Source organism: Polypterus senegalus, chromosome 2, assembly GCF_016835505.1.
Source record: "Polypterus senegalus isolate Bchr_013 chromosome 2, ASM1683550v1, whole genome shotgun sequence".
Taxonomy (NCBI): Eukaryota; Metazoa; Chordata; class Cladistia; order Polypteriformes; family Polypteridae; genus Polypterus; species Polypterus senegalus.
Window position 1 is genome coordinate 136,468,642 of NC_053155.1, and position 27,990 is coordinate 136,496,631.

The 27,990-nt window shown below is 36.9% G+C and overlaps 1 protein-coding gene across 1 annotated transcript in view; it reads right to left on the minus strand.

Annotated features, from left to right (window-relative positions):
- Nucleotides 1-4,317: 4,317 nt before the first annotated feature.
- atp10a (ATPase phospholipid transporting 10A) overlaps nucleotides 4,318-27,990 on the minus strand; it is a 199,142-nt gene continuing 175,469 nt past the window's right edge. The window contains exons 18-21 of the mRNA XM_039744692.1: nucleotides 26,495-26,575; nucleotides 26,262-26,366; nucleotides 11,531-11,718; nucleotides 4,318-7,205 (exon numbers count right to left, since the gene is read on the minus strand). Coding sequence (XP_039600626.1) covers nucleotides 6,491-7,205; nucleotides 11,531-11,718; nucleotides 26,262-26,366; nucleotides 26,495-26,575 — 1,089 coding nt within the window. The 3' untranslated portion in view covers nucleotides 4,318-6,490. The remainder of the gene's footprint in view (nucleotides 7,206-11,530; nucleotides 11,719-26,261; nucleotides 26,367-26,494; nucleotides 26,576-27,990) is intronic.

Consider the following 27,990-nt stretch of genomic DNA (forward strand, 5'->3'; position numbering starts at 1 on the left):
AAATATCTGAAGACAGATTTTTTTCAAAGGTTTTATGGACCGATGAGATGAGAGTTTATTATTCTCACTATAACAGATGAAAATAAACAAGTGAGATGGGAAAATTTTCATTCACTAATAGTTGCCTAATAATTGTGCGCACATATGTATTCCCCTGATGATGTTCACACTCACATTTCCGTTGTGAAACATTCAGGTTTCAGGTTTATTAACATTTTGGATTGACTGATAGCACTGTGTTTGTTCCATATTAAAATTAATCCTCAAAAATACAACTTGCCTAATAATTGTGCACACAGTGTATGCAAACGAAAATGAGATGGTCAGGGATAGAATTGTGTTTGGCACAAACTCAGCAAAAGCGCAACAGAAACTTTTAAGTGCCGGGTCTGAGCTAACATTAAATGATTGTTGGTGAAGGACTGTGCTTATGCAAATGAATAGAAAGCAAATGTTACGTTATTTTTAAAATGTTTCCTTTTCTTTTTCATAACTTCTTTAACACACTTCTTGTCCACCTCGAGGCGCGGGTATTTTGCTAGTACAGTATATGTACATGTATGGACGTGCATACACTTATGCCCCTTGCTTGCATATTATCATTTTGACATCTCCATTACAATTGCACTATTCTTCAACTGTTTATAATGCATGTTATTTAACTTATGCTATTTGTATGTGATGTTGTGTTATAAGCAGCTCCAAAGCTACCAAGTTAAATTACTGTACATGAAGTACTTGCGACTAAAAGTGATTCTGATTCACCATACAGCAGGCCTCAGGCAGTCCAGGACACGAACAAATTTGCACCACGGAAGAGTTGTCCTACCACATGATCCCAGATAAATGGGCAAAAAAGAAATAAAATTTATTTAGGATCCCAACAATTCAAGAGCTTAGTAAAATTATTGCTGGTGACAAGCATATGATGAGATAACGGAACTGCCTGTGCAAAATGACAATTTTTCTTGGAATAAATGCATTGTCCAACGCAAAGTACATGTCACAAAATGCAGAGGTCCCCATGTTCATCAATCATTTTTAATCTTATCAGTCTGTTTCAGTACTGCTAAACACTGGAATCAAGAACAATAAGTACAAGACAAAAATCAACCCTGGGTGGAGTGCCAGGCACACTAATAGAAGGGTCACCAACTAAACTACACGCACATGTTTAAAACCAAAATACAAAGGGAGAAAAAAGTATACAGTAATCCCTCCTCGATCGCAGGGGTTGCGTTCCAGAACCCCCCGTGATAGGTGAAAATTCTCGAAGTAGAAACTATATGTTTGTATGATTATTTTTATATATTTTAAGCCCTTAGAAACTCTCCCACACTGTTTATAAATATTCTCCGCAGTTATACAGTAAACCCTTGTTTATCGCGGTTAATCCGCTCCAGACAGATAAATGAATTTCAACAAAGTAGGATTCTTTATTTATAAATCTTTATTTATAAATATTTTCTCAGTTAGAGCATAGAAAACCTGTTTACGACCTTCTAAATACGTTTTTTAACATTATTAGAACCCTCTAGAGATTAAATAACACCCTTTAGTCAAAAGTTTAAACTGTGCTCCATGACAAGACAGAGATGACAGTTCTTTCTCACAATTAAAAGAATGAAAACACATCTTCCTCTTTAAAGGAGTGCCGTCAGGAGCAGAGAATATCAGAGAGAGAAAACAGTAAACAAAAATCAATAGGGCTGTTGGGCTTTTAAGTAAACAAAGCACCGTGATAAAGCCGCTGCAATGAAGGGATCAATGTGAAGGTAGTCTTTTCAGCATTTTTTACAGGAGCCTCCGTATCTTCTAAGCAAACAGCCTCTGTGCAAACAGCCCCTCTGCTCACACCCCCTCCATCAAGAGCAGAGAATGTCAGAGAGAGTGAGAGAGACAGAGAAAAGCAAACAATCAAAAATCAATACGGGCTGTTAGAGCTTTGAAGTGTGCGAAGCACCGCGCAGGAAGCATATCATATATCATCCATCCATTTTCCAACCCGCTGAATCCAAACACAGGGTCACGGGGGTCTGCTGGAGCCAATCCCAGCCAACACAGGGCACAAGGCAGGAACCAATCCTGGGCAGGGTGCCAACCCACCGCAGGACACACACAAACACACCCACACACCAAGCACACACTAGGGCCAATTTAGAACTGCCAATCCACCTAACCTGCATGTCTTTGGACTGTGGGAGGAAACCGGAGCGCCCGGAGGAAACCCACGCAGACACATGCAAACTCCACGCAGGAAGGACCCAGGAAATGAACCCAGGTCTCCAAACTGCGAGGCAGCAGCGCTACCACTGCGCCACCGTGCCGCCCTCGTATATCATTGATGAGTTTTAGTTAATACGTAATACATGCTCAGATTGGGTAGCTTCTAAGCCATCCGCCAATAGCGTCCCTTGTATGAAATCAACTTGACAAACAAACTGAGGAAGCATGTACCATAAATTAAAAGACCCATTGTCCGCAGAAATCCGCGAACCAGCGAAAAATCCATGATATATATTTAGACATGCTTGCATTTAAAATCCACGATGGAGTGAAGCCGTGAAAGTCAAAGCGCGATATAGCGAGGGATCACTGTATACACATGGGTAAAACCTTCAGACTCTACACTGGCAGAGTCAAAACTGAGAATCAAAACCAGGAGTCTGGAGCTGTGAAACAACAACAAACAATTCTGATTCTAATTTAAACTCTAGCTACAGAGTATTAAGATGGATTTTGATGATGGATTTACACTGAACAACAAATTGAAAACACCTTATGTGAACTCCCGAGCAAACCTTTCTTTGTTGGTTGTTTTGTATACTTGTTATGATCTTGTTAATTGATTTCTAACGGTGTACATATAAAAACTGATTTTTTCAAGGCTACTGAAGAGACGCAAATCTTTATTCCTGAGAACAATTAAGAAAGAATCAAAAAAGTTGTAATAACTTTCATGTTAAGCTATTGTAAAGCCATATGTAAAGGTATTTATATTACATTTCAAATTTAATGTAAAATTTCAAGATTGTGTATTTAGAATTCCAATTAAATATTTAGGTAGGGATCTGGTAACGTTACAAGCAAGACATCCATTGTATTCTAGATATTTTGCTCCGAATAATTAAAAATCTGACCCAACACTTCCACTGTGTAATAACGTGATACACTATTCATTCCCCTATACTGGTGAATAACGTTTGTTTTACACTCCTTCTGAAAATGTTGACTTTGATTAAGTGATACACACAGAACTAAACACAACATTTATTTATTTTTATTTGTGCTGATTCAGGCAGACTGCATATGCAAAAAGGCTGCTTATACCTTTTAATGTTCTTTGACCTAACGTCACAACAATGCTCCAAGTCTATACAACAGCCAGTACCTCATTTGCCTAAGAATGTTTTACTAATTTTATACCTTAACTTGTGCAATATTTTGCTTGTACACTGGTTGAATTTACTTCATGCCTCTGGCTTGTAGTCCAAGTGTAAGAAAACGTTCTGATTTGTCTTTAAAATAAAAGTCTGCTTCTAATGAAGAACATGGAAGTACTGATGTTAAGCTATTTTACTGGAAACAAGGGCTCAGTATTCCACAGATAATAAGCTTTATAATCAGACTGAAAACTTTCAGGGAAAAAATATTGAAATGAAATGATGACTAAAGAAACAAACTGATGTAAACAATGATAACATAATTCACGCTGTATAGTTTATAATGGCCATTTTCAACTGCCATGTTAAAAAAAAAAGTTATAATGAACTAGGTAAACTAGGAGATAACCAAAATGAGCTACTTTTAGACAAAAATGGTATGTATAATTATATAAAGGTTTGAGCTGGGGTAAGAAAAGTATGCCTTAAGGGAGATATGAAAGGCCCAGAAGCTTTTCCTCCACAAAGAAAAATAAACAACTGAATGGTACAGTATGCAGTGCACAGGACAGATAGGCTTAAGATATAGTGGGGAGACTGCATGTTGCATAATTGCTTTCAATTTTGGCCTCCATATTATATGAAGGGAAAAATTAATTTCTCATTCAGGATAAGAAAAAGATTGAATCAGAAAGTATGAGAAGACATTTTTATGTTTAAATCTGAGATGGAAATGACCAAGGTTAATGCTAGACAATATTTTAGAATCATTTTCTTTCACAGGAATCAAGTCATCGGATGCTCCTAAAAGTAGTAAAGTGCATTTATTACCCCAGTTAGAAAGCATTTTGAGCCCATCCACAACACTTTCCATTTTCTGAACCATTCAACAGTACCATTAAAAATTCATTGAAAGCATTGAAATACCCACAAAAAATGTACAACAATGTTTAATTTTCTGTCCAGTGTTAAGGCACATAAAGTATTGTAAATGCAATTGCTGAAATGCTGATATGAACACCATACATTATTGGAAATGTAAAACCATTTTCAATAAGTCTTAGCAAAAATTAAATGCTACCAACAGTGTAATGTGCTTGTATTTACTACCATCAGCTAAATTGAACAAATAAAATTATAAATATGCAAAGTACTTCCAGAAATAATAAAATGCTTTCTTCATGTTCCAAAGAAAAAAAGCAATATTCATTGGTCCTAAACATTTCGTATAGCTTGGTACAATTATCTAATTACAGTAGAATGTACTCTATTATTAAAACTTTTAGTACTTTTGCTTACTCTAGAAAGGCATTTACCAATGTCTACTACGTATGTTACATGAAGTATATGAATTACACATAATATAGTTTTTAATAAAAATGTACCTTTAAACTTCAAGTAATAAGCATTTCAAGCACTACATTTCTATTTCAATTTCCAAAAAAATGTTAAATATGATTAGACAGCTTCACTTTCTATATTAACAGTATAATAATGATTCAAATATAAAAGAACAATAACAATGATATCTCTGGCTCTTGAATATAAAGACTATATAATGACTTCTCCCTAGTTTAGTTTAGTTTAGTTTAGTTTGGTGTGAACAGCTGCTCTCCTTAAACACATTTTCAAGTCTAAATGATAGAATGAACAAGTAACCGTGAACATTTCAAGAATTCATATATCCTATTAAATGCTTCCTAAATCAAGAAAGTAAAAAAAAAAAAAAAAGTAAAAAAATAAAATAAGAAGTGTAACTGACCTTAATTCCACAGAAAATGTATATACAGGATGTATAAAGGAATCTGCTGGTATATCCAAGTCATTTATCACAACCGTCGTTTTTACATAAGAATAAAGCTACCATACAATTGCTAATATAACCTGTCTATATATAAATTATACAAACACATATACTTTTTCTTTTCAAAAGTGTGTATACCAGCACCGATGTTTATGAGGTAATCTATCTTCCATGCTGTTGTAAACAAAAGTCTGTACAAGCACTCTGGGCTGGGGAGGGGGATTTGTATTGCTGGAAACTTTAAAATAGCAGCTATATCTCTGACAACTGAGATATCTTTCCAGAATAAAAATATATAAATATATAAAAAGTGCAGCACTGAGAAGGGTTGATTTTTTTTTTTTTTAACTCCCCTTCCATAGAGAAATATAATATTTATATACTTGAGTGATTTTTTTTGTTTAACAATGACAAGTTTACACGCACTTAGTTATATTGCTATTCATTTAATTTTATAGCCCCCACCTGCTACATGTGTGAAGAAAATGAGCTGGATCTGGAAAAAGCCAGGACAAGCCTTTGATCAGTTAGGTGTAAATTTCATTTCTTACTGCAGTGTACAGCTCCTATAACAAACAGCAGTCATAAAAACAGTTCCAACTAAAATTAAGAGATATTTCAAACATATCCAAATACAATTGAAGTCTGTGTGTTATAGAGGGAGTGCTACTGCTTAAGGAGTATAAAACAGAACAAACTGTATGATAAGAAAGTGTGTTTTCAGTAATATAATAAAATAGATACCATTTTTATGTATACTAAGCGCCATCTGTATTTTGGCAATGAATCTATTAAAATTATCTTAAGAAAACTAGCATGAAACTATTTTACATGCCTATTACTGTAATTTTAATTGTTCAAATTGGTATATTTTGTATTATTTCCAGTATTTCAAAGGACAGAAAGTAGATAATTCCAAAATATATCAACAAGGTAACCCTGAACATTTCTGTGGAATGAAATACTTCAGTACTCTATAAAATTTCGAAACATTTTCCAAACATAGAAATTGCTTAATGGAATCATTTTTTGAACAGAAGTTAAATCTTTAAGTAAACCTTTCACAATATTTACAAAAATAAAATGCATCTGAATTTGGTCCAATAAACCTGAAAAAAAAGGAACAAAAAAGATATATGTATAAAAATAACATTATTTAAATACTATAGCATAAGCTGTATCCATTTATATTTTACAGGAAAAAACCAAAAACAAAATTACTTTGGAAATGTACATGTTGGCACAGTATTTTACATCAGAATGTGCAAATGAAAAGATAAATAATCTGTAAATACAGATGATGTCACAATAACATTGTTTCAACAATTCCCTCTTTTAACGAGACAGACACGACTGCTTTGACATCAGTGGCAGTAGTGCATGCAAGTTGCTCGTCTTGTCCATTTGCAACTCCTTCTTTAGACTCTATGTGAGTACTGCTCTGGGGGCAGCCTCCCCTATTGCTTTCAGCAGTTTTCAAAAAGTTCTGTGCTGTAGGCTCTCCCAGGTGTCTGGACGATTTAAATAATGGAGTTGATGTTATCCAGTTGAGTAAATTGAAGTCAGAGAAGTCCAAAACAGAATCCAGTACGAAGCCCTCTTCATTAAAAGTAGAATCAAAGTCCACAATATCTTTTGTGAAAGGCAGTGTTTCAGTTTCAGAATTTGGTAGTTTTTTGTGTGTTGAAGAGGGTTCCCATAAATGTGCATTTTGCAAACAGATATCCTCTTTTTCTATACTGTAAGATTTTGATGTATTTATTACTCCAGCAGAACCATTTTCAGATAATTTTGGAGCTTCTGGTCTCTTACAAGAGGGTAATTGTTCTCCTGCACTAGAACGATCCTTCAGAAAAGGTTTACAAAATGGCTGAAAATGAGTATCTGGATCAAGCCAGGGTCCTGTTTTTTGGTTTTTGTGAGTGTTGCTCAAGTTAGGCTGGATATATTTGTCTAGCTGGCGCCTTAGTTGGACAGGAGTTGGGAATAATGTTCCCTGTAATACTCTGTACAAGTATCTGCAAAAATAAAAAAGCATGGTGAATCACAAAAGCAGTTTACACGTTTTAGCCTGAAATTCCAAGTACATACTTAAGGTTCAGGTTTGCACCAAAGCAATTTTGACAGTTACGAGAACAAACTAAGGAAATCTTGTAACATACAGTACAAATACATCTTATTCCTCCACTGTTATTGACCTTTAGAGTTCCCAAGCATAAAGTACCAAAAAATGACTCACAATTGCCCACTAGAGGAGAAAAAGGTTAACCAGGGCTAGTCACACAAAAAAAGCAATGAGAATTCTTTACAAATAAAAGATTTATATATACACAGTCCTCTGTGGCACAAACATAAGCTACAAGGTGCACAAGGCAAAGAGATACATACATAAGGCAATGCTTTGAAAATGGGTAATCTTAAAAGAAAACACAACCCAAAACACAAAGTTGAATATGCAAAGTCAAAAACTGAGCAAAAGGTCACAAAAATCCAAAATATCACAAAAGCACAAGAATAATTACAAATCCTACTGAACTCACTAAAATGCATTCACAATGAACTGCAAGGGACTGTGGGTTTTCCTCAGCTATTATATGACTGAGGTCAGACTCTTGATGGTGATGGGCAGATAGTCCCTGCCTCTTGGGGACCATCCACAAAACACATGGCATATGGCAACAAATATACAGCTACATAGAAATGATAGAAATGAAATGACCAACACTAGTAACATAACAAAGGAATCAGAAATTAACAAAAAAGAAATGGCATTTTTGCCTCAGCCAGACGAGGGACCTTGACTGAAATGTAACATCCACATAATGAAAAATACATATTGAAAGGATATTTATTTAAAGAATCCATTAGTCAGATTTTCCATTTGTAAAAACAATTCTATTAAAATTGGTTTTAACTACTTTTCTTACCAAAACATCTATATGCATATTGTCAATTATTCTTTACATCTAGGGACAGTATAGAAACATTTGCCATTCAAATGAGAGAAGGGGATATAACTTTTTAATGCCTTGGAGTGTGTTATTTTCCTAGTATAGCAAAGATGAAAACCTCAGTTTCCACCCAGAAAAATACCTACAAGTTATAAAAGAAGGACTTAGGCATGCCAATAGATGACCCAAAAGGCTATAATTACAAGAAAAAAGTTTCCCGAATTCTCATTTAAAACGGATTCAGAATGCAGTTGTCCTCATGGTAGGGGCTCTGGATTTATGAAACCACTATCTACTATATTAGAAACTAAAAGGGTTGACCCTGAGAGTTTGCCAAAGGAACCAGTGTATTTTCTGGGAGTTTGCTTAAGACAAATTTAATAAGACTGACTTAAAGAGGTCATATTCAGGTTCCTAGAAAATTTGTAAAACTTGCTTGACCATGGAAACAGAAAAATCAGTGTTGGCTTCTTTGGTATTCCATTCCATTTCACAAAAAAACATGACTTGTTTGTCCTTTTCTTCACTGAACTGTACTGCTACAATATTTGCTCTCTTTAATTCACAGCTGCTGTAGACATTTAAGTACCAGCTACTGTTCTAATAAAATTAGACACTTTCCAAAACAGGTTCAAAAAATTTGATTTAATAAAGCAGTCATAAATACATGCTATTGGACTTTACACAACCAAAAAGGTAACTGTAAACTAATGGACTTAAAACACTGGATGTCCAACTTGCATTGGACCGTGGAGCTGAGATTATGGGTGAATGTGTATGAGCAGTAGGACAAAAAGCTAACAGTAATAAGAATACGACCTGTCTCAAAGTACTGTATTATGACATCTGTAGATAAAAATCCAGATCTGTCTTTCATTCATTAATGTGTGATGCTGGAGCACTTCTGCATCTAGCATTTTACCAGATGAAAGAAAGCCTCAACTGTAAAACCCCCCACAGACCTTAAATGAGGGAACATGGTTGAGGTTGTCAGTGTTTAAAGGTTAGAGAGCTGCTCCAGTGTATGACCCACACTTCCGTCACCTTTAAACAACATACTGAAGGAAAGCACAGAATAAACTTTACTCAGTTCAAGTAATTACAGGCTTTTCTTCTATCTTCTGTATGTATTTTATACTGGCATAATCAATAACCTACATTCACTGATATTAAATATCCACTGACGGGTAATTTACACCTCACATGAAGCAACATGCATCTTTCTGCTTTACTAGTGCTTGGAATTAACAGATATTCATAGATTTATCGCACTATTACAAAAGGCTAAATGACCAATAATCATAAGTACAATTAGCAAACCCAATTAGCAGTTTATTATGAATTAGAGACTGACCAATAATCAGCAACTATGGTGTCACATTAACATTTTCACATTACTCACATTTATATCATGATTACACTATTATTTTGATCCAGCCATGGAATTAGACACAAGTCTTCTAAATACTGACTCTAAAGAGTAAGTATTTTCTATTCTTCTTTAACTTTCCAACTTCAAATTGACACTCCAGGAAATCCCAACCTACCTACCTATCTATCTCACTCACAAGATTATATATACGGTGTGTCTGTGGGCACAGGGCCCACTAGAGAACATCGGGTCCTCAGGCCACCCTCATGAAGTCTGTTTCTCATTGTTTGGTCAGAGACATACACACCAGTGGCCTGGTGGAGGTCATTTTGTAGGGCTCCAACACTGCTCATTCTGGTCCTCCTACCAGTCCCGCTAATGGGTTAAAGACCTTCTACGGCCCTGTCCAGCTCTCCTGGAATCTCCTCCATGCCTTTGAGACAGTGCTGGGAGACACAGCAAACCTTCTGGCAATGGTGTGTATTGATGTGCCATCCTGGACTACCTGTGCAACCTCGGCAGGGTCCAGGTGTCGTTTCATGCTACCAGTAGTGACACTGACCGTAGCGAAATGCAAAACTAGAAAAAACAGTCAGAAAAGGTGAGAAGGGAAAAATGTCAGTGGCCTACACCTGTTAAACTATTCCTGTTTTCGGGGTCGTCTCATTATTGCCCCTCTAGTGCACCTATTGTTAATTTCATTAATACCAAATAGGCTGAAACTGATTAACAACCAAACTTAACTGACCAGATCAATATCTCAGAAGTTTCACTGACTTGATGCTATACTCTGATTAAAAAGTGTTTCTTTAATGTTTCTGAGCAGTGTACACATATACACATACATACATATACATACACATACATACATACACACACACACATAATACTACCTGCTCCCCTAAATAGCCAATAATGAAGATGCAACTTAATTTGGATTAACATTATTAATAATAACAAAAAGTTTTGTTTTTGTTCATCCAAACTTTAGAATGAGAAAAATATAGTAAATGATCTAAGCTACTTTGACTGTACTTATAGTCTGTAGACTTTACAGTGAATGATGTGATAAACAAGAAAATACCATGAGCAGCAGTTCTGTGGGTGAAAACACCTTCGCACTGGAGAATGGCCAGAAATGCTCACAGAAGGGCCACAGATACTGACATTTTTAATGTCTCTTTACAATTGGAGTGCGCATAATGGCATCTCTGAGTGCACAATGTGCTGGACTATGAAGTGGATGTGCTAGTACAGCAGAAGATCACACTGGGTTCCACTCCCATAAACAAAGAATAAGAAAACAAGGATTCAATGAGCACATGATCACCAAAACTGGATGACTGAAGATGGGAAAGATTTTATGATGAATCTTAATTTTCTGCAATGACACAGAATGTATGGACAAATTTGGTGTAAGCAGCATTAAACTGTGGACTCAAAATGTTCTGCATTAATAGCTCCACTATTAGAGATGGACTAATGGTGTAGGTAATGTTTTCTTGGTATGCAATAGGCTTCTTACTACCAAATGAAAATAATCTGGATGCCACTGCATACCTAAACATTGCTGTTGACCATGTGTTCTACTGTTTCTTAAACAGAAACATTTAGCAGGACAATGCAAAATGTCACAAAGCATGCAGTATTTCAAATTGGGTCTACCAAAATTACACTAGCTCGAGCTTTCTGGATTGTCTGCAAATTTCAATCCTGTTGAACATCTTTGAGATGATGCAGAACTGGAGGTTTACAGCATTAGTAGCCAAAATCACATAAAAAAAATCAGCAGGAACGGCATAATACTGTGTTGTTAGCCTGGGCCACAATGACTTAGCAACTCAGCAAATATATACACACAAGCAATATCTGCAAAAGAGCATGTTTCTTGTCGTATTAAAACCTAATTAATACCTGTATTTTAAACACTTACAAAAAATGCCTGCAATGAAGCACTCAAAACCAAATGATCTAATGACAACACACAACAAAACCGTATTAGCAAACTAAACTCACTTACCTTGGAAGAAGGGCAACAACAGGGGTAAGAATACAAAGAAGGTAGAACATGGGATCTCCCATGAGCCTCTGCATGGTCCAGTATGGATTAGATGGTGGGTAGCAGGTAGGACAAGAAGCATTATAACAAAAGGCAACTGCAAAGAATAAGACAATGCTAAAAACAACAGATGCCCAGTTCAGCCATGTCTAAAAAAAAGAAAGAAAGAAAGAAAAGCAAGATGATTACACAAGTGGTTAAGGACAGCTGGAGTCTTACCTTAACTCATATGACCCTAACTCACACTATGATGATTTATAATGTTTGATTAACTAAATATGCATGTCTTTGGGCTATGACTGTAAACTTTGTTAGGCAAAGCACTGGGAAGTAGAAGACTTTTGGTAAAAATGTGATGCGTTGGGTAATCTGAAATAAGTTTATTAATAGGTATATTTTGAGTGCCATATTATGGTGTAGTAAATTCACAGTACAAAACTACACTAAACATATGAGTTATGGAAAATAGTGGTGGAATTTCCATATGTATATTTGCAGATTTAGAGGGGGTAGCAAATGTGACATATATAAGAAAGTTACAGGAGCTGTCCACTGTTCTGTGTCATTAAGGAAAACCTTAAAGCAAAAAGTTTAAGTAGACTGTCATTACAGTTAAAATTCATTGAGACATTAACTGAGAAGTTCCTTTTCTCCTGACGGACTAAATTTATAAAAAAGCATTTGTTAATGTGTAAAGAAATTCTGTGAAAAAAAGATAAGTTTGTAAAGATGTTCATTTTACATTTCCCACCTAAAGGGAGGTAAAGAGATGACTACTTACTAACCTGTTATTTAATGCTTTACACCATGAACAGAATGTCTTTACATTTCTTTGGGGCACTCACTCCTAGATTTTGGATTCTGTGACGTACACTGCCATATTGTTAGCACAGAGAGATATTCTTTGTACATTTCCTGCTTTTTTAATCCCCATTATGTCTGGTTATGTCTACAGATGGATAAACATGGGTTCTATAACAACTAAAAATGCATTGGTGATAGTGGACAGCCTTACCTAGTGCCATTCAAAAATTCATGAAGTAAATATTTTATTCCATTGTACTTCAATGTATTTAGAGATTTATAATATACCTTGAAAATATTATTTGTTCCTTTATATTAAGTAACTTTACTTCACACAGCATTGTTCATCTTTACAGCTACATTCCAAACCTCTATGTTATGCATTTCATCAGCCTAAAATAGAACTAGCTTTTTCTGTAGACATCAGAATTACACAACTTAAAAATTTGCTGTTCTGTTCCTCCTGTGATCAATATTTTATCGATTAATTGATTAAGCTAATGACTTATTTTGTCCAAATAATTCAAGTAGGCATATGAATGCTGTATGTGAATATTTATTGAATAATTTTATACGTGGAATTTGAAAACATCAGGAAATGTAAAAAACACAACTAAAATGACTCCAACATGAAAATTAACAAGAAAACATTGTTAACAATAAAATATTTAAGTCAAAATATATTTTTGGTTAATAATGGACTTAACATAACTTCGTATCAGTTGTCCAACTAGAAACAAGACCAAAAATTAGGCTTTTTGGTCCTTTTAAAGCTCATTGTTACAATGGAGGAACGTTAACATGTCCACATGCTTAGGGTGAAGGCTGGCTCTCTTCTTTGTGACTATATTTCCAGCTGCTGAAAACAGGCATTTGGAAAAAGTGGATGTGTCAGGTAAACAAAATATGATTTTTGCCAGAATAGTCAATTTGGGAAACCTTGCCTTATTATCTTTCCACCACTTTAGCGGGTTTTCACTTTTGGGAAGAGGATGCTCTCCAAAATAGGTTAGAATCTCCTTTCTCACCATTTGGCTGACTGTGCTTTCTTGTGCATCTTCTGCACTGTCATGTGGTTCTGAGTCAGACCCTAGTAGTGAGTTCAGTTAACACACTTGCCTCTTCTCCTCTTTAGCATGAGCTGAGTTTTTGGATCTCACTGGTGGACTATTGATGCTACTCCTGCTCCCTCATTCCCTTCTTTGCTTCCAGTGGTAGGGGGCTTGCACTCTCAAATGAACTTTTAATTGTTCTCCTGGAGACAGAAATTTGAGCTTACGAAATCTGGGGTCAAGAGCAGCAGCAATTACATTTATGCTTACAGCATCACCACTATATCTCATCTCCAGCTCCCATCTTTTGTTAATTTCTTGTGAAACCGTTATCTGGAACGCCTGCACAGGAGTGATGTCAAAGGTTGCATTCTGTGTGGACTTGGAGTCCTTTAAGTGCAGGTAGAGCAGAATGCCAGTGCGCAATATGGGGTGTGTGTATGTTTAGTGGTTTTGGGGGGGTGGGGGGTGTATTGTTAGGGAGGGACGATTAGTCGATTAACAAAATATGATTCAATATTTTTTTAGTTGATTAGCTGATTACATGGATTAATCACAGTAGCCCTACTTTCTAGTGACAACCTTTTTGAAAAGCATATCATGATAACAAGCACCTTTTTATCCTTTAAAATTATACTCTTGCTTACATATATAACTTTTTATTATCTTGGTAATTACTTAGTACTAGGGTGTTGTACCGTGTTAGCCATTATGAATGTAGAGAAAAGCCAAGCAAAATGACACCTTTTATTGGCTAACTAAAAAGACTACAATATGCAAGCTTTCGAGGCAACTCAGGCCCTTTCTTCAGGAAAGATGTAATACAGAAACTGGAGTACCCTATGTTTATATACACACACTAGGACAAGAAACAACATTGGTAAATCTTTAAATGAAAAAATCTTAAATGTAAAAAGTTAACAGATTAATTCAGGCTGAGATTAATTTAACAAGAGAGAGAAGAGCAATGAATGGTCAAGATCTTTGGATAAGCTAACTGTCCAACAAAGTCCTTTGAAGTTTATGATGAGTTTTTCAAAACAATATGGGTCTGTAGACAGGCTTTCTGTGTCAGTCTGAGAGATGCAAACAGTTCTCATACCTGGCCATAAAACTCTTGTCTCTATTCAAGCCATGCTGTAATGTATTCAATTTTAACATGAGTTTAACTTCCCATTCTTTTCCCTCTTGCTGTGCTTTGAAGTTGCCCATAAGCACTACTTTATAGTCCCTCTCACAGTGCCCATGGCTGTTGAAGTGGGCCACTACAGGAACATCTGTGTTGCCATGTTTAATGTGGAACCTGTGTAAATTCATTCTCTGCTAGAGTGTTTGTCCAGTTTCTCCCACATAGAGTGCAGTGACAGGACATTACTTAATTAGAATTACTTAAAAATCAGTTGTCTCTTATTACTGCCATGTAGGTAACTATTGACCCGGGCATCACAGATTAGATACCCTTTTCCCAATAACATCCTATTAGACCCCATGGATGGCTATTTAACATCAAACTAAGATACTGTCTATCTTAATGTGTTGACATGCTAAGCAGGAAAGATACTGAGGAATCTATCTTCTCTTACCTGGTCAAAGTAACTTCAGCCCAGGGCATGCCTCTTGTGTCACCATATTTATGAGACCAAGTTCTAAGGATCTAATTTTGTTGAATGATCTTTTTTACTACCTATAGTAATTCTTGGAGAAAATCCATTTGGTTTAAACCACATAATCCCCAAAGAATTTCACCTTGACAGTACATTTTTTAAATTATTAATGTTACTATTTTATTTATTTCTGCTAGTTGAAATAATACCATTGAGTAAATACTGTATTACATTTTTTTCCATTTTATTTTATTTCTTTAATATCTACCTGAATACAATAGTCACCTATGTTAAGATAAATCATGCTGATAAGCTTAGTACTTATTCATTCATTTGTTGAGTTAGCTTTGGGGTCAAGAATCTTTGAGCTCAGACATAATAAGTAGTTTTCTTTCATGCATCCAATTACCAGACCATTTCATTCAGTTTTTAGACAGAACATAAAAACAAAAAGCCAGAAAACACTGCAACTGGACAACTAGCCTATTATATATTATACAGTAGTTTATATACAAACATAAACTATGCATGCAATTCACACTTGTTTTACAGGTTAGCACTGGTAAATGAACTTCCCTATCCTTCTGACATGGAAGCACATATTGATTAAATGTCGAATTTGCACAGCAGGTGCACTATGAGTACATCACATCATACACTGTATAGTCACCTGTGATGCATGAATGAAGATGGGTGCCCCAGCTGTCCAGGAGATCTACTGTGCCAAATGCTGTGGGACAAACCCTGGGAAAAAGGAGCAACTTAAGTCCATTTATTTTAGGATTAATGCCCAATGGGAGCTGGGAGGTCTTTTGTTCCTGTAACTCCTGTAAGATTTTGTTTATTCCTCCAGAATATCTAGAGTTTCATTTTGTTTTTTCTGTCCTCTTGGCCATCTAATCTTACCATCTTTACTCACCATTAGAGACTTAGAATACAATATTATATGTAAGGACTCTACTTTTCTACATTTTACATATATATATATATATATATATATATATATATATATATATATATATATATATATATATATATATATATATACACACATACATATTGTGGCAGCCAGCTGGCGCCCATGCCCAGCCAGGACGTCCCTGCACACTACATTCAGGGGGAGCAGCCCTGGACAGTGCAATACCTCCCCCTGGACGCTAGATGGCCGCCCCCCTGGCCTGGAGCAGTGCCTCAGTTTCCCACAGGGCTCCCTGGGAATTGGAGTTGGGTGCAGCCCTGTTGGATCCCACAGGTACCGCCAGGGGGTGCTGTGTTTGGGACTCCTGAGCCTGTGGCCTGTGTGGGCAACAGATTCGTCACACCTGGAAGTGCCGTCGGATCTCGGTGATCAAACACCTGGAGCACTTCCAGGTGACCTATAAAAGGGAGCCAGCAATCACCACTCATCAGCCAGAGTCGGGTGGAGGAGGACAGGGTTCCTGGGGAGGAGTGGTCGTGCCAAGGAGAAGAAAGTGCTTGTGCTTTACTGGGAAGTAATATTGCTTGGGACTGTGTTGTGGCTGGAGAGATTATGGGGAAGACGTGCCCTCCAGCTGAAGAACTAATAAAGTCTGGTTATTTTACAAGTGCCTCCAGTGTCCAATCTGTGTTGGGTCAGGCGCTATACAGCGTCTTCTTACACTGGCGTAGTCGGCAGGATTACGGTCTGTCTGTTTGGCTCGGAACTTGCAGTAAATTTGTTTAAGGACCCAGCACAGCAGTGCGAGGCACGTGCACAGCACAGCCGCGCAGAAGGCGCGACCCTGTGAGAGCGCACCGAAGTGCGCACACGCGGCAAGGAAGCCACAATTTAACTCCAGGAACCCCAAAGGACGCTGCGCTGATGAGGAAAAAATAGTCCAGGCGGACTCAAAAGTCGACCGCCCGCCGCTGCCATGGTGGCCGGCACTGCAGGTTGCAGCAGGAGGTAGGTGATGGATTTTGAGAATGTTAATCTGCCTTTTCGTCTACCTGCCTCAGACGCCGAGGGGCGAGATACCCGTGGGAGGCCTGAGGATGTGCTTCCATGGCGTGTCGGCGGAGTGAGCTACGGGGAGAGCGAGGCCGACCTGAGTACCTTCTTCAGCCTCGGATATCCTGTGGAGGACAGGTGGCCCGGACGATCCCCCTGGCACAGTGATTTCAGCAAGGGAGCAGAAAAGCCTCCCCTTGGCTGGTAAGGGGGTGGGAGACACATGCCGATCCCCTGTCAAGACAAATGCCAAGACGGGGACAGCGAATCTCCACCCCGAACCCGAGAGACACTGGGTGGAACGCCGGACGGGGGTGGCTCACGGTCAGTGGGAGGGAATGAGAGGTGCCTAAGTCCACCGGAGAAACTGACCTGTTTCAGGCTTCTTGGGATGTGAAGGCCATCGTCCTACCCCTGCAGTCCTTTTTCCAGATGTTCCAGACCATGTATGAGGCGAAGGAAGGGCTGGAAAAGAAGCTCGGCGCGCAGTGCAATACCTCCCCCTGGACGCTAGATGGCCGCCCACCTGGCCTGGAGTAGTGCCTTGGATTCCCACAGGGCTCCAGTGTCCAATCTGTGTTGGGTCAGGCGCTATATAGTCTTCTTACTATACATATATACTAGCAAAATACCCGCGCTTTGCAGCGGCGAAGTACTGCATTCAAATTTTTATTAAAAAGAAAATGAAACCTTTGTAAACTGAGGGAAAATATGTCAATAATTATTTGTTAAGGATCTCTTTGTATACCACATTGTGAGTTTGGCCCACCGGTTGTAATATGACCAAGTTGTGTGCTGAGCTTACTCTTGAGCATGCAATGTACAGTTGGCCATGTGAACAGTAATCTTGTTTCAAATCTCACAGCTTGGATTGCTGCTGTCATAATCGGTTTGAGCTTCATGGTTTGTTTCAAGTACGACAGTATTTGCAGGACTTGTGTTGAAGTGACATTTGGCATCTGTCATTTAAGCATACAACTGGTTTCATCGATAACTTCGCATCCAGCTTTTGAGAGTTTAAACATTCATAAACATCAAAGTGTCCACTACTGAAATCGTCACCTGTGAATCTAAGATGTTTAAGAGGCATTGGCGGTTGTTGAAAGGTGTAAACTATTTGGCCATTTCGGTACACTTGAAAGCGACAACCGAACAATTCAGCGGCAGCCATCAACTTACATGCAGAACCATAGGTGAAGGGCTTAAACATTTCACTCTTCTAGTGATCCTGTGTAGTATAATTATCTCCTGTACCGTCATCAGTCCACACCTTGAACCTGTCCCAGCCATTCAATACATAAGACACAATGTTCCTCCAGATATCAAGAGTGAGCCTGATATGGCCGTGCAATATGTAACAAAGAGAATGGAAAAGGTAGGTGCCATCTCCAGGCATGGAAACCACTTGGTAAGTGACAGTTCTTTGATCGATGGTGATCACCTCGATAGACATGGTAATGGGGGTACGGTTGGAATGATAAAGGAAATGGGTACCTGGTCACTGTAAAGTAATTCTAAAATACCTACACAATAACTATAATCGTAATAAACGAACAATAAAACAGCGGAGAAGCCGTGGATTAAATAAAAAGGCTGTAGTTATCAGTAGGGAGAAGTGAATCCTGTGGCGAAGCAAGGAAGGGAATGTAGAGACTGGAGCAACAGATGGCCTTATATAGGCAGGCAGCCAACAACGTGGGAGGCGTTGGGATGGGGGACCGAACTCCGCCTCACACGGTGATTGAGCTGCAGGCTATGGACGTATATATGTACGTAAGTAAGACTCAGTTAGCGCTGGGAACCCGTGTACCAAATTTCTTGAAGATGGGCCCATAAGTAACAAAGTCTGTTGAAAAGTTCAATATGGCGGCCGACAGTGGCATCATACCACTGCAATAAGTACGTACATTGGTTTTGGTTAGCGCAGGGAAGCCACCTACCAAATTTCGTGAAGATGGGGCCATGAATAAGAAAGTTCAACATGGCAGACGTTGTTGACTGTTATGACCATTACACGTTTCAAAATGAAACCGGCTTAACTAAGTAAGCTGTAAGGAATGAGCCTGCCAAATTTCAGCATTCTACCTACACGGGAAGTTGGAAAATTAGTGACGTTGGCAAGTTCAATATGGCGGCCGACAGTAGCTTCATACCATCGAAATAAGTACGTACATTGGTTTCGGTTAGTGCAGGGAAGCTGCCTACCAAATTTCGTGAAGATGGGGCTATAAATAAAAAAGTTCAACATGGCGGACGTTGTCGACCGTTATGTGTAGAATTTCGAAATGAGACCTGCTTAACTTTTTGAAGTAAGCTGTAAGGAATAAGCCTGCCAAATTTCAGCCTTCTACCTACACGGGAAGTTGTAGAATTAGTGATGAGTCAGTGAGTGAGTCAGTGAGGGCTTTGCCTTTTATAATTGTGTATATATATATATATGTATATATATACATACATACACACACATATATATACACATATACTGTATGTATATATATATATATATATCTATACTAATAAAAGGCAAAGCCCTCACTGACTCATCACTAATTCTCCAACTTCCCGTGTAGGTAGAAGGCTGAAATTTGGCAGGCTTATTCCTTACAGCATACCTACAAAAGTTGGGCAGGTTTTATTTCGAAATTCTATGCGTAAGGGTCATAACTGGAAGCAATTTTTCTCCATATAATGTAATGGAGTTGAGTTGAAGATGGCCGTGGGGGGCGGAGTTTCGTGTGACATCATCACGCCTCCTACGTAAGTACGTAGAGAACAAGGAAGAACTCCAAACAGCGATGAGCACAAAACGCCATTTCACAATTGAGAAGGCAGAAAAACATTATGAAGCAAATGATGCATACAAGCATATTCATAAGTACAGCTACTGCGGAAACAAAGCACGGCGTGAACCGTAAGTTTATATTAAATTAAGTTCATGTAATTTAGTGCCTGCCCATATAAGGCCGTCCATCAGCGGCAATCCAATACAAACACTGCCGGTAAATATTCACGGGTGAAGGACTGTGCTTATGCAGAGGAAGATGAGATGGTCAGGGTGGTGTTTGGCACAAACTCATTGAAACTGCGAGAGAATCTTTTAAGTGCCGGGTCTTAGCTGACATTACACGAGATGGCACCAGCACAGCTGGGAACCTTCGATGCAAGAACACGAAGCGGCTCACGTGAACTGATGCAGTGCACAGACAAAAAGCAACAGTTCCAAAGAGTGCTGAACAAAACCGAATTACACAATTGAGAAGGCAGCAAAAAATATGAAGCGTCTGATACATACAATCATATTCATAAGTGCAGCTACTGCGGAAACAAAGCACACGGTGGATAAAGTGAATGTCCCGCTAAAGGAAGACAGTGTAAAAAAACCCGTGCATGCAGTTTGTCACATCTCAGATAAAAAGGAAGACGAGCTGTTTATTGATGCAGTAAGAAACTAATTGATGAATGAAACCTCTTATCTTTACAACGATTGACAAACACGGAATGTAACTTGAACACAACACATCGTACAAATACGACCCTGATTGAAACAAATAATGATAATCAAATCCTTGATGACAGCAACATTCAATAACACTCACAAAACAATTACTGTATATTGACAATCATGTTACGTTATTTTTAAAATGTTCCCTTTTCTTTTTCATAACTTCTACTTCTCCACTGCGATACGCTGGTATATATATAAATGTATATATATACCCGATCTACAGTACATACTCGCATAGACAAGCCACACGCTGTGGCTAATTGTAGAGTCTTCGCCTCTAACGCCGACATTCGAGGTTCGATTCCCGAGAGGGATGCACTGAGTATGTACGCATGCTATCCGATTCATTTTACCTTCGCATCTCCTTGGTTTGGGACGTATGAAAAAATATTCGGTTAACGCAGAATCATGTTACGTTATTTTTAAAATGTTTCCCTTTCTTAGCACAAGCACAGCTGAGAAGCTTCGATGCATGTACTCCATAACGCGTTAAAAAAATAACGCATTTAATCACACTTTCAATTCCAAGCAAACGGGAACTTTTGTCAATGCATGATTTCCTGGTACATCCATTACACTGATGCACACATCACAGCTACAAAAATGTTAAGAGTCGGAATAAAGCGCGTTCCTACGACTGATCATTTCGACTACCCGAGCGAAGCCTTGATAAAAGCATGGTTTTGTGCACACTGAAAAGCAAGCAAAATTAGATGCATTACAGAAAGTGGACTTTGTGGCTCTTACTGGGGATCATTGGACTTCCGTGACCGTTAGTAATTCTAATTACATCTAATTACAAAATGTTCAATGATCACACTGTTTTAGCCTAATGTACAAAATAATTTTGGCTAATGTTACTCAGAGTTTAAAGAGTAAGCTGGTCAAATTACCTTTTATGTTTCTGACTTATTTTTTTAAGAAGAAAACTGCACTTTATGTTGAAATTTTGGTTATTATTATTTAAAGACAATACTATTCTGAAAATGTACTTAAAAGTACTTAAACTACCACTTTATTTTTAAGTCTGCCCAATTTTAACCAGGGATGATATTTTTGTTTCTGTTTTGAATTCAAATGCAGTTTAAAAGCTTTTTTTCAGAAATAAAAACAGCTTCAGTTTACAATATTCATGTCCATGTCTATTATTTGATTCTGTTGCCCACTAAAACCCTTTTAAATTAAAAAAAAAAACATTTGCTATTTGGGGCAAATTTACGTGTGCGATTACATACGATTAATCAAGATTAATTCTTACACAGCCTCTAATTAATTGGATTAATTGTTTTAATCGAGTCCCACCCCTAATATATATATATATGTAGATTTGTATATATATATGTGTATATACAGTATATATGTAGATATACGTTATTTTTAAAATGTTCCCTTTTCTTTTTCATAACTTCTACTTCTCCACTGCGATACGCGGGTATATATATAAATGTATATATATACCCCGATCTACAGTACATACTCTCGCATAGACAAGCCACACGCTGCACTTTATGTTGAAATTTTGGTTATTATTATTTAAAGACAATACTATTCTGAAAATGTACTTAAAGTACTTAAATTACCACTTTATTTTTAAGTCTGCCCAATTTTAACCAAGGATGATATTTTTGTTTCTGTTTTGAATTCAAATGCAGTTTAAAAGCTTTTTTTTTCAGAAATTAAAACAGCTTCAGTTTACAATATTCATCTTCATGTCTATTATTTGATTCTGTCGCCCACTAAAACCCTTTTAAATTAAAAAAAAAAAAACATTTGCTATTTGGGGCAAATTTACGTGTGCGATTACATACGATTAATCAAGATTAATTCTTACACAGCCTCTAATTAATTGGATTAATTTTTTTAATCGAGTCCCACCCCTAATATATATATATATGTAGATTTGTATATATATGTGTATATACAGTATATATGTAGATATGTATATGTGTGTATACAGTATGTATATATGTGTGTGTGTGTATATATACAGTATGTGTATATATATATATGTGTATATATATATATATATATATATATGCCAGCAACACTCATGACAATGACAAAACAATTACATTGTCAATCATGTTATGTTATTATTAAAATATTTCCTTTTCTTTTACTTCTCAACCAATCGCTGGTATTTTGCTATATATATTATATATCCATATATATATATATATATATATATACATATATACAGATATATATATATAAAAATATATATATATATATATATATATATATAAATAGATAGATATGACAACAACACTCATATCAATGACAAAACAATTACATTAACAATCATCTTACGCTATTTTTAAAATATTTGCTTTTCTTTTCATATCTTCTTTAACACACTACTTCTCCGCTGCCTGGTATTCTGCTAGTATATATATATATATATATATATATATATATATATATACTGTATATACATACACACACACACATACATACTGTATATATATATATATATATATATATATATATATATATATATATATATACATACATATATACACACTGTATGTTTTGTGTTGATTTATTGCACTCTGAGCTACATTCTGTGTATGAAAATGTGCTATAGAAATAAATGCTGTGCACATAAGTAGTATAGTCCAAAAGTTCCTGGAATGGTGGTATTTGCAATGTCACCTACAAAGTAGGACCCATTTGCACACACACACTTGCTCCATCGATCCTACCATTGTTGGAAGCACTGGCGAAAAGCTTCTTGTGGAATCTTCTAGAATTCAGCCATAGCACTTGATTAGATGTCCTTAACAGCTGAAAAACATGCTCCCTTTAGTCACATTTTTAAAAGTAGGGAACAATCTACACATGGAGTTATATCTGGTGAGTATGGTGGTTGAGTGATGACTGGAATGTTTTTATTTGCAAGAAATTGCTTCACAACAAACAATGTGTGGCTCGGTGCATTATCATGGTGTAGAAACCACTGTCCCTGCCAATTACCGGGCCTCTTCCTTCAAACTGCATTGCGCAACCTCTGCAAAACTTGCACGTACAAAACACTAAAAACTAAAACACTTTGTGCAAGGGGTAATGAATTCATGGTGCAACAAACTGTTAATGTCAAAGAATGAAATGAGCATCATTTTTGTCTTGGATTTGACGTGGTGTGATTTCCTTGGTCAGGGAGACTACTTTGTGTTCCACTCTGATGGTTACATCATCATCTCTGGGTCATAGGCGTACACCCATGACTCATCATCAGTGACAATCTTTTTGAGAAATGTCGGGTCCTGGGAACTTTCTGAAACAGATCTCCAGCAACAAACGTGAATTTCCATCTGATCCGTGGTCAGCTTGAGCAGACATGTCTAATTTTTTAATCTTTGGTCAGATTCACATGAATTGATCCACGGGAGATAGCAACTTCTTGATCAACTCCATGATGGTTATTTTTTATCAGCTCAAACTAGTTGTCTCACTTTTTCAAACATTTCCTCATTTCTGGATGTTGAAGGCCTCCCGCTACATGGTTCATCCTTCAACATCTCGTCTGTTCTTAAACTGGGAAAACCAGTCACAAACTGCAGTTTTCTTTAGTGCATTAGCATCATAAACTTGCTGCAGTGCCGCTAGCGTATCTGAAGCTGATTTCTCCAATTTGCACATGATCTTGATGTTGTCACGTTATTCGAACTGTGACATGGCATCGAATGACTATGCACACATGTAACTCAAATGGTAATTAAAACCATACTACACGCCGAAACCAATCCAGACCTGTTGTAACTGGTCTACAGACGTGCTGCACTCCCCTCCACAACAATGTGTGCATAATCTAATCTCTCACTCTCCCGCTATATTACAATTCCAGGAACTTTTTGACTGCCCCTCATATATACGTATATCTTGTTTAAACTTTTAAGACACTGAATATATAGTATTATTCCTGCAACAGGACTATGGCCAATCTGGTTTAATTCCCTGCCTTGCTGTTTAATACTGTGCAAAAGACCAAAAAGAATACTGTAAGCACCCGCAAAATGAACTCTAAGATATTCATACAAAAGCTAGCTGTTATAAACCTTCAAAATAAGTGTAAAAAGTATGCATAACATCAAATATCAGACGGCGCAAAGTGAAACAGAAAAAAAATTAATGGTTCAATAGACAAAGTTAAAGCCATTAGATGAAAGTCAAGAAAAAGAATTACAAATGATTTACCAGAAATGAATTCATACTGTGTGTAATACTGGAATAAAGTCAATTAAGACTGGGCAATGTCAAGGGGAATATTAAACTTATATTACTGTAATACATACTTTATATACATTACAGTTGTGGAAGTAAAATACACCCTTGACAAAATGTTGGAAAATAAAATATGTTAATTTAAAAGAATATTTCACCAAAAAATGATATATATTTTGTTTAAGTTACATAACCAATATCGTTTACAGTAATAGGTGATGACATTTTTAATCCATCTCTCCCTTTCATTTACTGATCAAAAACATGATCTCATCTGAACATGTTTCCAGTTCATGCACTACTTGATTTTTCCAGCACTGTATACATTTTTTGAGAATGATTTTGCAATAAAGGAAAGGTTTTGCACTTTGCAACTGGATTACATGAGGATGTATTTGATATTGTCTGGTATCGACCAGAGTTGGTCTACTTTGGCACTCATTCAATCAGAAACTTTGTTATCTCTATTCTTCACTTAAAACATGAGATTAAAAAAAATGTTTTCAGTTATTACTATGAGTGATATGCAGTAGGTAACACATACACAAGGTATTTTCTGCCAGATTATGAAAAGTATTATTATTAAGCTTGTGGCAGTAATGTTGTACTCCATCTGAAGTTAATTAAACTAGAGCTAAAAATAACAGTTTTATGGAGGATATATAGCATATTCTCATAGCATGGGGGAAAATACCATTTATGAGATGGGTGAGAACTCTAGATGCCTCAGGGCCTGTTCTGTTTCAGAATTCCAAGTTGCTAGTACCAAAACAATCTCTGGGAGGGCCCTCAGAAACTAAAGGTGCTTTAAATTCCTCAGGAAGAACAACTCAGGAAAAGGATTAAGACCATACCCTCTAGATAAATCCCTCTAAGAGAACATAAAATAGGGGGAAGAAAAATTGAGACAAAGTGAAGCTCACCTATTCTCTCAATACAAAAAAGAGATTTTCCTGAAAAACTGCTCCAGATCCTCACTATATGGGGTTAAAATATCCAACTTAATTGTTTAAATAAATAAATATACAATAAATAGTTTCTGGACACAAAGATTTCCTAAGAAGTTACCTTTGTTTGTGAAGTGTCCGCTAAAGGTAACCACAAGAATTCTGTAATTTACTGAACAAATAAACATAAATATGTGTATAGTCTGTTAAAACTATGACACGTTTTGTGATTCTTTCTCTTTGATCACTCTCAACGTTATTGATACTCAAAAGCACCCTGTATGGCATGCCTTTAAGCATTTATTGTTAACCAATATTGTGTATGCATTTGCACCGATATGTAGTGATCCTAATTTTAAATTAGGACTGTGTATTAACTAATTATCTCTCACTGTAAAAAAACACAAGCTAAACATATCATTATCATGTTATGTCTCAGCTTTCTACAGTATATCTGCTTAACACAGAATATTTAAAACACTGTACATAATGTAACTGTAATGATACATAGCTGGAACTATACAATATTAAGACATGCACATTTTAGCAAATACACTAATATTGTTCACAATCCCTGTACTTACCCAAGTTTTTGTTTCAATTCCTAAGTGCATTAAGATGGTGAAAAGAGCTAAAGTAGTTATAGGAGTTCCCCAAGTAAACATATCCACATCTGAATCAAGATATGCCTATTTTAAAATGAAAAATAAAAAATATTACATATATAATTATATACACACATACATTAGAATCCAGAGTATGACTCAGAGAGAGTACAATTGTAACAGTGATTGAAAGGCATCATTACAGAACTCACAAAATAGGGTATGAAAAAGCAGCAACAACTTTGGTAGAATGCATCAATCATATTTATCCAGAACATGTGCGGCTTATATTCCTAGAATGAAAAAAAGAAAAATAAAAGTTACCTTTTGAATAAGAGAAAACAAAAAGAATTTACAATACTGCATGGAAATAATTCTGCCACCGAACACTGGGCTGGAGAGTATTATAACAGATAGCTATGCTAACTCACAGCCCTAGTTTTAATACAGGAATAGTAATCCTAACATAGACAATTACCTGTGCTTTATTAAACCTGGTTAATTCAGATATGTGTTGCTGGGACCACAGCCTATCCCAGCTACAAAGGATTTAACCAAATATAGTGCCCACTCACTACAAATATAGACTCACTCAAAATGTGCCAATACAGAGTCTCCTCTCTATCTGGAGAAAAACTCGCAGATATAATGAGAACAGAACTATGAGGAGGTAATTTACCTTGTAATTTAAAACTAAAATAAAACAGTTAGAATGATGCTCAATTAAACTGTTATGCTAGCAGTAAATTACAGTAGCCTCCCGCTTAAGTACGCACCTGTTTTACGCATCCCGGTTAAGTATGCATATGTTTCCCTAAAATTCTGGGTTCAAGATTTATTAGTTAAACATGCCATGAATTGTCATTTGGCGAAGGTTTTGAAGTTTCTTGCGTTTGGCTTTTAGGGAGACAGCCCGGATCTTGCTCTGAAATGATTCAAACAATTTCTTAAGATCATCGAATGTATCATCAGCTTCAATTTGAACTTCAGAGTACAGCAGCTGATCCTCGATGTCGAGAACCTGCTTGTAAAGGGATTCAACCCCCTGAAATACAACTCCACTTTCTAAACCGGCATTCAGGTCTTGAGGATCAACGTCGGCATCATCATCATCATCATCATCCATCACCGTTTCAACAATTTTCATCGACTCCAAAAGCTCTTCAACATCTTCCAATACCGCAGCAGCATATTCTTCGCTGTTCTTGTCATCAACGTGAACGAAGTCCTCCAGTTCTGATGGAGCGATAGATAAATTCAATCTTTCCAAAGCCTTCGCAACTTCGGTGCCCACATTTTCAACATTGCTATCAGCCTCCAGTTCTGGTTCTAAAGTCATTAGTTCGGCCTTGACGAAAGCATTTTTGATCGAGCTTGGCAAAACAGAATCCCAGGCTTCTTTCACATAACTTGCAGCATCGAGCAGGTGCGCTGGGTTCCCGTAAAAGACCCCTGCAGCACCTTGTTGCAATCTTCGCCTCTTTGTCAAGTTCGTAAAAGTCAAGAACATCCTTGAGATACAAATATTTGTATCGCTTTTTCAGAGCTGCGATTATTCCCATGTCAAAAGGCTGTTTTCCAGCTTGTACAATTCGGGGGAAAGAAAACTATCCGAATATTGTCGCGTTCAAAGGCTTCAAAATGTCCCGAAGCGTTGTCCATCAGCAATAGAATGCGACGTCCTGTTCGGTTTTTCATTTCTGGAAAA